The sequence below is a fragment of the Equus caballus genome, chromosome 2, assembly GCF_041296265.1.
Source record: "Equus caballus isolate H_3958 breed thoroughbred chromosome 2, TB-T2T, whole genome shotgun sequence".
In the NCBI taxonomy this organism is placed as follows: domain Eukaryota; kingdom Metazoa; phylum Chordata; class Mammalia; order Perissodactyla; family Equidae; genus Equus; species Equus caballus.
The window spans coordinates 73,065,458-73,078,451 of record NC_091685.1 but is presented as its reverse complement, the minus strand read 5'-3'; the positions used below and the strand labels follow the sequence as shown (position 1 = coordinate 73,078,451).

Genomic DNA, 12,994 nt, shown 5'->3' with positions numbered 1-12,994 from the left:
TCTCTCTTTGCCTCAATTCAGTAGCCATAATAATAGTACCTACTTCACAGGTTTTTTTTCTGAAGAGTAAGTGGCTTTATAGCTGAAAATCATTTAGAATAAATATCTGTAGTAAACATTAAAATAAAGGTAGCTATTATAATTTTATGCATAGCAATATGTGTAATATAATGATTTACATCCGTCAATCTTTGTATTCTTTTTTAACCTTTATTTTATGGTGAAATATAACATTCAGTAAGTTGTATAAAATGTAGACTTTCATATTAACAAAGAAATGTTCAGATTAACAAAGTAAAGCAAACATCCCCATAAATCAAGATAAATATTTCCAGCACCTCAGAAGTCCATATTACAACAGCATCCTTTCATAGTTGCTATGTTGCTTTTTTAAAATTATGACTTCTGGGGCCAGCCCCATGGCTGAGTGGTTAAGTCTGTGGGCTATGTTCTGGTGGTCCAGGATTTTGCCAGTTCAGATCCTGAGCATGAACCTAGCACCACTTATCAAGCCATGCTGAGGCAGCGTCCCACATAGCAGGACTAGAAGGAGCTACAACTAGAATATACAGCTATGTACTGGGGGGCTTTGGGGAGAATAAAAAAATTTCCCCAATAAAATTATGACTCTCTTTTCATTATACTTCTTCATATAGACATGTGTGTATTCATAAACAATGTATGTTGATTTTGCCAGTTTAATAAGGTTTTGTAATTAGAATTACATGCATGTGTCCTTTTGTGTCTAGCTTCCATTGCTCGATATTACGGTTTTAAGATTATTCTATGTTGTACTCATTTTCATTGCTCTATCTAGTCTCTTGTATGAATGTACCACATTTTGCTTATTATTTCCACTTTGATGGACACTTGAGTTGTTGCTATGAACATTTTATCCATGTCTTCTAGTCCACTTGTGTGGGAGTTTTTTAATTGTCTTATTTTTGAAGATCCTAAATCTTGTTTTCCTAGTTCCTAGATGTATAGCTAGAATTGGAATTCCTTACTCATGAAGCAGTGTCATCTTCATTAGATTTTGTCAAAACAGATTCCAAAGAGGCACCCATCAGCAGGGCATGAGCCTTCTCATCGCTCCACTTCCTTTGCAACACTTAACACTGTCAGATTCTGATTTTTACTGTCTGGTGGATGTATCTCATTGTAATTTTAATTTATATTTTAGTTAAGTTCCTTTTCAGGGGCATATTGAACATTTGGAAATCTCCTTTTGTGAGTGGCTTTTCTCTTAACATTTTAAAGGAAGTTTTTATATATTCTTAATGAGAGTTCTTTGTCAGTTATAAATTACAAAAACCTTCTACTCAGTGGCTTGTCATTTCATTCTCTTAATGATATTTTGATGAATAAAAATTCTTAATTTTATGTAGTCAAATTTGTTCATCTATTTTATTTTCATAGTTTGCGCTTTTTGTGTCTTGTTTAAGAGAATTTTCTGTACTCCTAAGTAATGAAGATATTCTCTTCAGATATTATATTCTAAAGTTTCATTCATTTGCTTTCATATTGGTGCTTTTAAACCATTTGAAATTGATGTCTGGGTATGATGTGAGGAAGTGATCTAATTTTATTTATTGTCCATATAGATTCCCAATTTTTCCAATACTGTTTGCAGTGCCGTGTTTTCCTTAAATAAAATGTCTATGTGTAGTTCTATTTCTAGGCTCTCTGGCCCATTTGTCTATGGACAAATAGATGTTGTCTTGACTACCATAGGTCTATAATAAACCCTGATACTTGGCAGAGCTGGTTTCTTCACCTTGATCTGTTTTGTCAAGTGTGTCTTGACTACTTTTTCCTTTTAGCAATTTCATGTAAATTTCAGAATCAGGCAATCAACTTCTTCCTCCCCCAACACACGCACATACTCATGTATACACACACACATATACACATACTATCATAGGACGGGAAAAAATTCTGATATTTTTGTGATTGCAGTCAATTTATAGAACAATTTGAGGTCATAATAATTAGTGTGTCCAAATTAATCTGTCATAATCATAATCATAATCATAATATTGAATTCTCCAGTACAAAAGCATGGACTATTTCTCCAGGTTCTCTATTCATTTTACTATTGTTTTTTAAAATTCTTTCTAAATATCCCTCAGCAAAGTTTAAAGATTTCTTTATAAAAGTCTTGCATATCTTTTTAAAGACTCATTCCAAAGTATGTCATATATTTTATGCTATTATAAATGCTATTAAAATGCTTTTTTATCTCATTTTCTCACTGAGTGTTGCTGACTTGAAAATTATTTATTAATTTGAATTTCAAAGAATGAAAAATATAAGGACATATTCTTGACCTAAATGTAACCATTCTAGAAATACAAAACAAAAACTATAGTAAAGAATATACATATTTGAAAATTAAGAAATATACTTCTAAATAACCAATGGATCAAAACTAAATAATGATGGAAATTAAAACATATTTTAAACTGAATGATAAATACATGCAATGTTTCAATGTTTCAAAAAGAAACGTTTCAATGTTACTGCTAAAGCAGCGTTATAGGATTAACATATAGTGCTAAATACGTCAATGTATTAGAAAAGAATACATACATGTGTTAGAAAATAACTCAAAATTAATGTTCAAATTACATGTCATCTTCCTAAATTTACAGCTTCCCTATTTTGTTTGCTTGTTTCAGTCTGCTTGCTTGTTTTTTTGCTTATCTGTATTCTGCTTTTTATTTCCTTCCTGGTGGTATTCATCAAACTAATCCTAGCCATAGAATGATGCATTTTTTTAACCAGCAAAAAAGAAAACATGGCTGATGTCAGTCGTCAATGCATCTGGTGATAGGAAAAAGGAAAGTACCCCTTAAAAGACAGTTGGTTCAGTGGGCTAAAATTTCTTTGGCTAAAAAGAAAAAATCTATTACTAAGTAGTCACGATGTGTCCAATGATTTGTGAGATACTCTTTCCCTGCTACTATCACTCTTGACCTAGAATTTTTTCCATTTTTCTTATTCTCAGCTCCTTCCAGATCTATCTTTTACCATCAGCACATAAATTCTACCCCCTCCATTAACTGAATTAACATTTATTTTAATAACTATATGTATAATTGTCATTTTATTAAAATACATGAATTACATATGTTTTTATATACATACAAATATTTAGTTGGGATAATTGTAATGAAAGGTGGCATACCTCATCAAATATGACATATCTCATTCTTTTCACCCATTTTTGATTATGAGGTGATAGCAGGAGTATTTCCAAACACTGAGGCACTGTCACCAATATCTGTTAAAAAAAATTAGGGAATCATGGCCTTGATTATCTTAAAAAGCTCAAGTTTTAACTTTTAAACATTAATACAATATTTTGGATGACACAGTATGTTCATACTGATATTTCCATTAAAACAATAATCTCATTTTTGAAAAATAAAACAAATTTGTGTCACAGAGGTATGTTGCTGTTAGTACATTCAAAAAGGGTTAAGTTCAATTCATCAAGAAATAGTCTCCCACATCGTACACTGACAATATGAAATCATCACAACATGAAACCATCGCTATTGAAGGAAGCTACTCCCTCATGTTGAAATTTCAGAAGAGAAAATCGTTCCACTTTGTATAGAAAATATAATTATTTGAAAGTTGACCCAATTCTTATATAAGAAAAATCATATAAATAATCTGCTCAAATATAAATATATCTGTCAGGGTAACTGTAAACTTAGTTTATACTCATATTGAAACCTTGAAGCGCCTACTGAAGTGCCATAACGTTTGTTATTATTCTTTGTGTGTGCATGTCTGTAACGTACCTGACAATTCAAGGCGTCATGACGGTAATCTCTTGTAAAAGTTCCACACACCACTAATCCTTTTGGCAGTGCTTTGGTAAATAAATTGCAGACAGTTCCCACCACTTGATTAACAAGAGCCTGAAGTCATAAAAGACATAATCTGCTATTCAGTAATTATTGACAGCACTGCAAAATTTGTTTACAGTAGACAAATGTCTGGAACAACTTGCATGCAAAAACGTGCAGTACCAATTTTATATAACTCTTTCTTAGTAAAGGAATTACTTTGCACCAAATGCTTCCTACTGGCTTTAAAGTTTTCCTTAATGTATAATATACAGTGCTTGATGATGTGATAGCTAGAAACAATAAACTAACAACAATCTTGGCCTCATAAATGTGATATATATTTATACAGGTGATGATGATTATTTATTTAAAAATCCAATTGGCTATGCAATGATGAGCATATTATCAAACTTCACTAAGCCTCAGTTTCTTCATCTGTAAAATACGAGGGCTGCAACATGTGATAGAGGTGATCCCTCCCAACACTCGCCTTCTGAATCTCTTCTCTCTGTACATCTTTAAGGCTTGCAGTTAAATATTCTCCTAGGGAAAGTGAGAGGAAAGAATACCCCAAATCCCTTCTAGATGAAGAGAACAATTCTGATTTAGCCACGATCTTCTTGACTTTATTTTACACAGCTTGCTGTAAAGGAAGAAGCCCACAGCACTTGCAATAATCAGGGGTTATTCCACAGGGCATTTGTCCAACCACAGAGGCGGCAAAATTACAAATAGCTGCTCTCCGTCTCTCTTTCTCATGATCTTGTCTACACTCTCTTAAGTCATGTAATCCTGGTACAGTTATCAAATGTTACCCTTTAGCAAAATTCTCAAAAATGTCAAATGCCGTCTTCTAACAAGTGCTGGACCTAGGAAGTTTCAAACAGTAAAATGAATAAAAAATAATTGTGAATGGTACCACTTATTGATCATTGTCTACATCCGAACAATATATTACATGCTTTACATACATCATCTCAATGCTTAGAACAATAGTATGAAGTAAGTGTTATTATCCCTTTTCTGCAGCTGGAGAAACTAAGGTAAGAAACTGGCTCAAGGTCACACAGAACATAAACTCTGAAACTCGTGACTGCAGTGCTGGAGCCTGTACACTGTGGTGCCTCGTAGGATTAAGGACACAAACTATAGTTGAAGGAAATACTGTAAGACATACGGTGTCAGATGGACACATTACCTTTGTTGGAGCAACATATACAACTACCCCTTCATTGCCCTCTCTCAGGATTTTCTCCATGCAGTAGTAAGATGCATAGGTTTTCCCTGATGAGGTCGGAGCAACAATCACAGCAGATTCATTATTATCTACAACATCAAGAAGTTCTCTCTAGATAAAAACAGAACCACATTTCATTTGAAAATACATATTTACTGTCCAATTTTAATTTAATGTCAACTATTTCTAGGGTGAATTAGTATTCACAGTTGCTTCCAAGACACACTAATGTTCGAGACGGCAGTCACTTAAGGGAATCACCGTTTTCTGTTATTTGGAGACAACTAAATTCACATCTCACCTTCTCCTACAAAACACCTCACCTAAACTTAGCTTAAAATATCTAATAAAACAGACATCATCGCAAGGGACCTGCCCAGGACACCATGTAGCCCAGCTCTCTGCATTCTTTTTAGCTTGAGTTGGCTGAACTCAGAATTACCAAAATCTGTCGTTCTTTATATTTTTGTTTTTCTGTTCATGAATTAATGAATAAGGTGTAGAAAAGGACAGATTTTCCAAAGATATGTACATATGTATAATAAGCCACGTATTTATGAATGACTCTGCTGTTTAACATTTGGACAGTCTGAAAGCACCACTACTTTCAACAAACAGTAAACCTGCCAAATATATAGCATCAAACATTAGGCACTATATTTTAGACATGAAATTAAGTGGATGCATATAATAATTATGTAGTGTAATGGTAAAGAGCAGTCCAACCAGAGTTAGAGTGCCTAGTTTTAATCCAGGCACAACCATTTAATAAAACCAATATATTTTCATTTCAACTGCCTCTTTGTTGCATTCCTTTATCTCTTAAGTCAAGACATGATTTATTTTCATTGTCATTACACTGCATTCTATAATGATTTCCATTTCCAAAATTTGTTGCAAACACTGAGATCTAAACCAACTGCTTCCATCAAGTTTCTTCGCTTTCGAAGGCTGCAGATCTTTTCAGTAAATACCTGCCATGTGTCTGGTATAAAATGTTGCACCCTGGGATCTGGATCACTTCTTTCTTCTCGAAATAAGTAAGGTCCCATATACGTTAACTGAAACCGAGCTGCTCCCATGTGAACTGAATATTTAGAAATATCCTTCTCAGTACGTGATTGTGCCACCTAAAATAAGCATTACATATTAGATTTTTGTACCATTTCACAATTTTTAATCTGGGCAAGGAAATTATTATCAATCATATTATAGTTTGCTTTGTTTCAATACGATTATTATTTCATGTTTCTTTCAATATCTTACAAGTCTTAAAACCGTATAACCGGGGCCGGATCGGTGGCCGAGTGATTAAGTTCGCGCACTCCGCTGCGGCCGCCCAGGGTTCGGATCCTGGGCGCGAACATGGTACCGCTCGTCAGGCCACGTTGAGGCGGCGTCCCACATCCCACAGCTAGAAGGACGTGCAACTAAGATATACAACTGTGTACAGGCGGGGTTTGGGGAGATAAAGCAGAAAAAAAAAAGATTGGCAACAGTCGTTAGCTCAGGTGCCAATCTTCAGAAGAAAAAAACAAAAACTGTATAACCTAGTTTCAAAGGAAGTAATCAAAGGAAGGTAACATTTCATTCAGGTTATCAATTCTGATACATGGGAAGTAGACAGGTATTACATCTTTACTGTAATTTTTTAAATGCTATTTTATGTGGCAGTACCATGTTCCATAAGAATATAAGTAAAATGCAATATGAAATTAATATTTTAATTACAAATCAATGTAATCTTTGATAATTGTTAAATATGAACAACTCACACCCACACACAATAAAAACTGTGTTTCCACTGAGGAACCCTTCCCAATCCTAAAAGGGCATCTTTGGTAAAGGAAATATTCTCACAAGCATCTATACTATTAGTACATATTATCTTACAAATTATTTTACTCAAAGAATTCTGGTTAGACAACTCTTATTACTAAGGAACCTAACATCAAAGAAATTCACATGTTTTGTATAGCCTCTATTCTTGAAGTTCTGATAACACTTGATTATGATAATATTAGCAAAGCATGGAAAATGTAAATTTATATGTTGAGGTATTCTGGTTGAGAATCAACTACAAAACACGTTTTGAAATATTGATGGCTTGAAGAAGGAAGAACTTCCATTTAAAAACTGCCATTTTCTGTTAATTTCTTGTTTAAGGAGAAAAGTGTGATAGTAGTTTTGGTCACACGATAGTAAAGCAAATATCCTATTTCAGACCTGGAGCAGTTGGAAACAGTGGGGAGCTAGATTTCTGTCCATTATCATCACCAAGTTTTTCAGTTTTGTTTTTTTTTAAGAGAGAAAGAAATACTTTCCTAGGGCTTGTAAGCTTATTTTAGGAAAATGGTTTCTTCCAATTTCTTGGATCTCTAAAAGAAGTGGGGAAACATAGCTCTTCCTCCGTGGGAAAGAAGCAATATGCTCTTGCAATACGAAGTAGCGATAGAACACCCTGAGAAAGAGATGTCTAGTCCATGCTACGGTTGGATTTGGACTATGACCTCATCTCGTAGTCTGCATCAAGATATTTTTGTGCAGTGTATTTCTATATCCACAAGCTTCAAAAGCCTTGTTAAATATGACAGTTGAATTTTAGTTATGGCACTTGGGTAATCAAGTATAAGGCTTTCCATGCTGGATGCGAAGTATGATGGGGTGAACAAAAATCCCTGGGAAAGTTGGCCTCGAGATCTCTAGAGGGACCCTACAGAATTGTCAAGGAGTGGCCCAAAGTCATCCTGAGAATAAGGGAGCATGATGCAGCTAGGAAGGATTTATGGACCCTGTTAGCATTTATCAGGAATAGAGAAACTAGTAAAAGGCCGGATCTATGTGGTGGGTAAGTATGAAGGCTCAGGAGAGTGATACAGCCATTAAAAGAAGGACCAGTTCTGGAGGAAGTGGAAGGCTAATCATGGCTCCTCTTTCTGGCTAGTCATAGTGAGTTGATGTCCTCTCCTTCAATCCCTCCCTTTCCTCTACTAACAGAAAGTGTCTCTACTTTAACAAAACCAAGCAATAGCACAGGTAAAGCTACGCTGTTTCTATATGTACTATCTCTATGGTTCTCAAGTCAGTACTCGGAGAGAGATTTTGACTTAAAAAATATCTTCTCTTCAAACAAATTCTTTTGAAGTAACAACTGAAGACAATTAAATAAGAAATTTAAAGGAGTCAGTATATGTAAGAATATTCAGTAGAAATAATTGTAAGTAAAGTTTTTCTAGGAAAAAACAAAATTAAGTTGATCCATTTCTCTGAGGGTAAATTTTGATTATTTCCATAAGTCTTTAGAAATCTCCCAGATAAATAGACAACACATTTACAGGCAACAATAATATCTACAGGAGAATTCTTTCCTTCCCTTCACCCTTCACTCCTTTCTTTATTCCTTCCTTCTATTTACTGAAGAGATATTTTAAACTTACTGCATAAGGAGCACAGCAAGAAATAAGATAGAGAAAGGCCCTGTGTCTATGGAACTTACTTTCTAATTTTGAGACACAAACAAAAAACAAATGAACAAAACATAAACAAAAAATTCAGATAGTGACATATGCTGTTAAGAAAGAGAAATAAGGAAATTTTTTAGTGACTTCGTAGATAAGGGGAATGGTGGAGGAAATGCTACTTGAGATTGGAAGGTCTCAAGCTGGCCATAAATGTTTCTTTGATAAGATGATACTTCATCTAAAACATTAACAACCAAAGGAGTAAGCCATGCTAAAATCTGAGGGAATAAATGTTCATATACAAGAAATAGCTGAGGCAATACTCAGAGACAAAATGGAATTCTGTTCATTCAACAAACAGAATGGTTGGAAACCAGAAGAGAGAGGTAACCAGAGACCAGCTATGTAGGACCCTAGGGACTTTGGTAAGACTTTATTCTAAGTAAGTCCATTTGGGATGATACAAAAAAAAAAAATACCGTAAAGTGAATGGTTTTTAAACAGCAAGCATCTGTTTCTCATAGTTTTGGAGGCTGAGAAGTCCAACATCACAGCATCAGCAGATTCAGTGTCTGGAACGAGCCTGCCCCTACATGGCCATCTTCTCACTGTAACCTTACATGGTGAAAGGGTGAGCTAGCTCTCTGGGGTCTCTTTTACAAGGGCACTAACCCCATTAATGAGGGTTCCATCTTCGTGACCTAATCACTTTCCAAAGGCCCCACCTCCAGATACCATCACTCTGGGGGTTAGAATTTCAACATATGAATTTTGAGGGAAGACACAAATATTCAGGCCATAGCACTCCTGGTACAAATGAAACATTTATTCCAGGTAAATACACATCTATAAAAAATATTAGATCTGTGTTTATATAGGATGATACTTAGTAACCATTAATTTAATCTAATATACATTAATTCTAAATGCATTCCATAAAATACTACACACACACATACACACTCATATATATGAATGTCATGTAATATTTTCTATAGCATCTACCTGAGGATATAATGAGTGTGCCAAGTTGTCAAATCCAATATATCTTAGATATTTGGCTAATTTTTGTCGATGTGTATTTTGTAATAGTTCTGAATATTTTTCATGGATTATGTGAATCCTTTTCATCAAGTTAATTATTATGCTTATATCTCTGGATTCTGCTTCTGTTGAGACAAAATATTGACATGCATAACTTAAGTTAGGCAAGATATTGATAACGAAACCCCCAAAGCTGACAATTTTATTGCGGGATTAAAAAAACATTTTTATGTGAATCACTCACAATAATTGAGGAATTCGTAACGACCAGTACTGCATAGCAGTGAGAGTGTTGCCACTTGAGTGAGAGCAGAGTTGCTAGTTTTAGCAAATAAAAATACAGGAGACCCAGTTTGGGATACATATTGCATGGCATATACTTATGCTAAAAAAGTTCATTTTTTATCTGACATTTAAATTCAACTTGTCTGTACTTGACTTAGGAACTTGGAAAGTTACATCTCTAAGCCTCATTTCCTTTTATCTGTAATGGGGATAATAATAATAGGTCTCACTTCCTACAGACATTATAAAGATTAAACAAAATAATCCATGTAAAATGATACAATAATGGCAGCTGTTACTATTCATCATAAGGACTAATATGGAAGAGGGTCTGAATGGACTTTTTTTAAAAAAAGATGACCGTTCCATATTTATACTTTTAATGTTTACTTTCCTGTGACCACACTCAAAAGATAAATATCTTTCATCATCCCTTCAATCAAAAATGTTTATTCTCTTGAGGGCTGGCACAGCAGTTAAGTGCTGCTTCTCAGCAGCCCGGGGTTTGCCAGTTGGGATCCTGGGTGCGGACATGGAACCGCTTGGCATGCCATGCTGTGGGAGGTGTCCCACGTATAAAGTAGAAGAAGATAGGCATGGATGTTAGCTCAGGGCCAGTCTTCCTCAGCAAAAAGAGGAGGATTGGAAGTAGTTAGCTCAGAGCTAATCATCTTAAAAAAAAAAAGTTTATTCTCTTGCCCTCAACATCACAGTTGTGCCGATTCACTAATTATTTAGTTTGTGTGTATACTTTGGAGTAACAATGTTATATTAAAATCCTTGCTCTATCACTGACTTGGGCACATAATTTTTTCTCCTAGAACCTCAAGTTTGTATGAATAATATCCGTACTACCTATATATATATATACATATACATGTATGTTATATATATAGTCTTTCCTCAGTATCATCAGGGGATTGGCTCCAGGACTCCTGCAGATACCAATATCCATGAGTGCTCAAGTCCCTTGTATAAAATGGCATAGTATCTGCATAGAACCTATGACATCCTCCTCTATACTTTAAATCATCTCTGGCTTACTTACATTAGCTAATACAATGTAAATAGTTGTTATACTATTTTTATGTATTGTTTAGGTAATAATGACAATAAAAAAAAGTCTGTACATGTTCCGTACAGAAGCAACCATTGTAGGGCTTTCGTTTTTCAGTTGGTTGAATCTGCGGATGTGGAACCCATGGATACAGAGGACAGACTGTATATTGTTTAGGTTGTGGATACTGTGCGATGCTACAGTTAGTTCAGAATGTGCTTGAGTCCCTTGAGAGACCGATCATTAAACTCCTTGAGACCAGGGCCCCTGTTCTGTTCAGAAGCCCCGTGGGCACAACAAGGTACTCAGCTCATGATTGGCCTTGAAGAACTGTTTGCTGAACTGAATTTCAAACTGAATCCATCCACCAATATCTATCACACACACAAATAACCGTGATGTTATTACTGGATCAAAAAATCTTATTCTTTACACATCATTAGAGTTCCTAAAGTCAGTACAGGACACATGAATCAGAAGCCATGCCCAATCCCAATTCTTTTGCTTTGTTCTAACTGATTTTTTTATTTTAAAAAATTTCTAAGGGGCCAGCCCTGTGGCTGAGTGGTTAAGTTTGTGTGCCCTACTTCGGCAGTCCAGGGTTTCACCCGTTCAGATCCTGGGCACAGACATGGCACCGCTCATCAAGTCACGTTGAAACTGTGTCCCACATAGCAGAGCCAGACGGACCTACAACTAGAATGTACAACTATGTACTGGGGGGCTTTGGGGAGAAGAAGAAGAAGGAAGGAAAAAAAAGAAGATTGGCAACAGATGTTAGGTGCCAATCTTTTTAAAAAAATTCTAAAATTAATGTATTTATATACCTGTTTTTAAACAGTATTCCATCCATAATTTGAAACAGGCATCCATTCCTACCATTTCTGCAGTAAATCTTACAGATTTAACAGGACATATTTGTAGAAAATCTTCTAGTCTTTTTATTCCAGATTTAGGACTTTCTTTAATTTCCTTTTCAATATATAGGGACAAGTTATTCCATCGTTCTTCCTCTCTCTTCTCTAGTTTAGCTAGTTGTCTCTTTTGATTTTCTTCAATAAATTTTTCTGCATTTGTCTTCTAAAAAAACAAAGAAATAGAAAACAAATCAACTAAATAATAAAAGCAAATGTTTCCAGAATAATACATTTGATATTTTTGAAGGAAATATTTAAATATCTCAGGCCATTAGTTTACTATTCAGGACATTCAAATAGCACATCAAATAGGACCTTGGAAGTCTCAAATAACTAAATGCAAACATCTGTTTTTTACACAACCACGATCATTTGCCATTCCCTTTCTCTGTCTCCTCAGTTATTATTTCCTTAACCCATTATGCTGAAAACCAGTGTTCTGGCATCTCATGTCCATGGGGTTGGGTCTAAGAAAGACCATTTCTAACTAATATCCAACTGGGACATATATCATTTTTGAGATTAGACCAACTGTGGTATAATCACAAAAACTGTCCTGGAGTGTAGCATGCTGTACTTCATAGAAAAACAAATACGAATTTTGTCCACGGATCCCCAGGAGAAATCTAATAGGTCTGAATGGGGTACAATCAAAGTAGTTATAAAGACTGGCACAATCAGGTTTAAGATTGCAATGTCTGGACTATTGTATGTAATAGAGAATGCTGCCACGGCCAAACACTGTGACAATCCTTCTTGTCCAGATCTCAGGGTGTGTCCTTATTTAGCTCTCCTCCATTCTCTATCTCCTTAATATGGAAACAATGGACCATTTCAAGAATCCCTGTGTACCAGTTAAGTGACGTTAGCTCCTCAGGGGAGTAGCATATCCTAACTAGAGGTTAAAATAGATCCCTGGAAAGTGGGGTATACATGATAACATGTAAATGACATGATAACATCCAGAAAATGAACTTCATTAAGCCAAAAATAGAGGATGAAGAGTAAGAAAATGTTTTCAATATATATGACAAGGAATATTATGTTTTAAATATACATAGCTCTTAGCAATCAATAAGCAAAAGGAAAATACTACAACAATAGTAGAAGATAAAGGACATAAAAGA

At 35.0% G+C, this 12,994-nt stretch overlaps 1 protein-coding gene across 10 annotated transcripts in view; it reads right to left on the bottom strand.

Annotated features, from left to right (window-relative positions):
• LOC100067608 (probable ATP-dependent RNA helicase DDX60) overlaps positions 1-12,994 on the bottom strand; it is a 108,310-nt gene that overhangs the window by 59,651 nt on the left and 35,665 nt on the right. For all 10 annotated transcript variants that reach the window (XR_011434673.1, XR_011434674.1, XR_011434675.1 and 7 more), the window contains exons 14-19: positions 11,778-12,030; positions 9,570-9,733; positions 6,078-6,233; positions 5,065-5,214; positions 3,816-3,935; positions 3,191-3,286 (exon numbers count right to left, since the gene is read on the bottom strand). Coding sequence is in view for 4 of the 10 variants with exons in the window: in XM_014737740.3 (XP_014593226.3) it covers positions 3,191-3,286; positions 3,816-3,935; positions 5,065-5,214; positions 6,078-6,233; positions 9,570-9,733; positions 11,778-12,030 (939 nt within the window). In the remaining 6 variants the exon portion in view is untranslated. The remainder of the gene's footprint in view (positions 1-3,190; positions 3,287-3,815; positions 3,936-5,064; positions 5,215-6,077; positions 6,234-9,569; positions 9,734-11,777; positions 12,031-12,994) is intronic.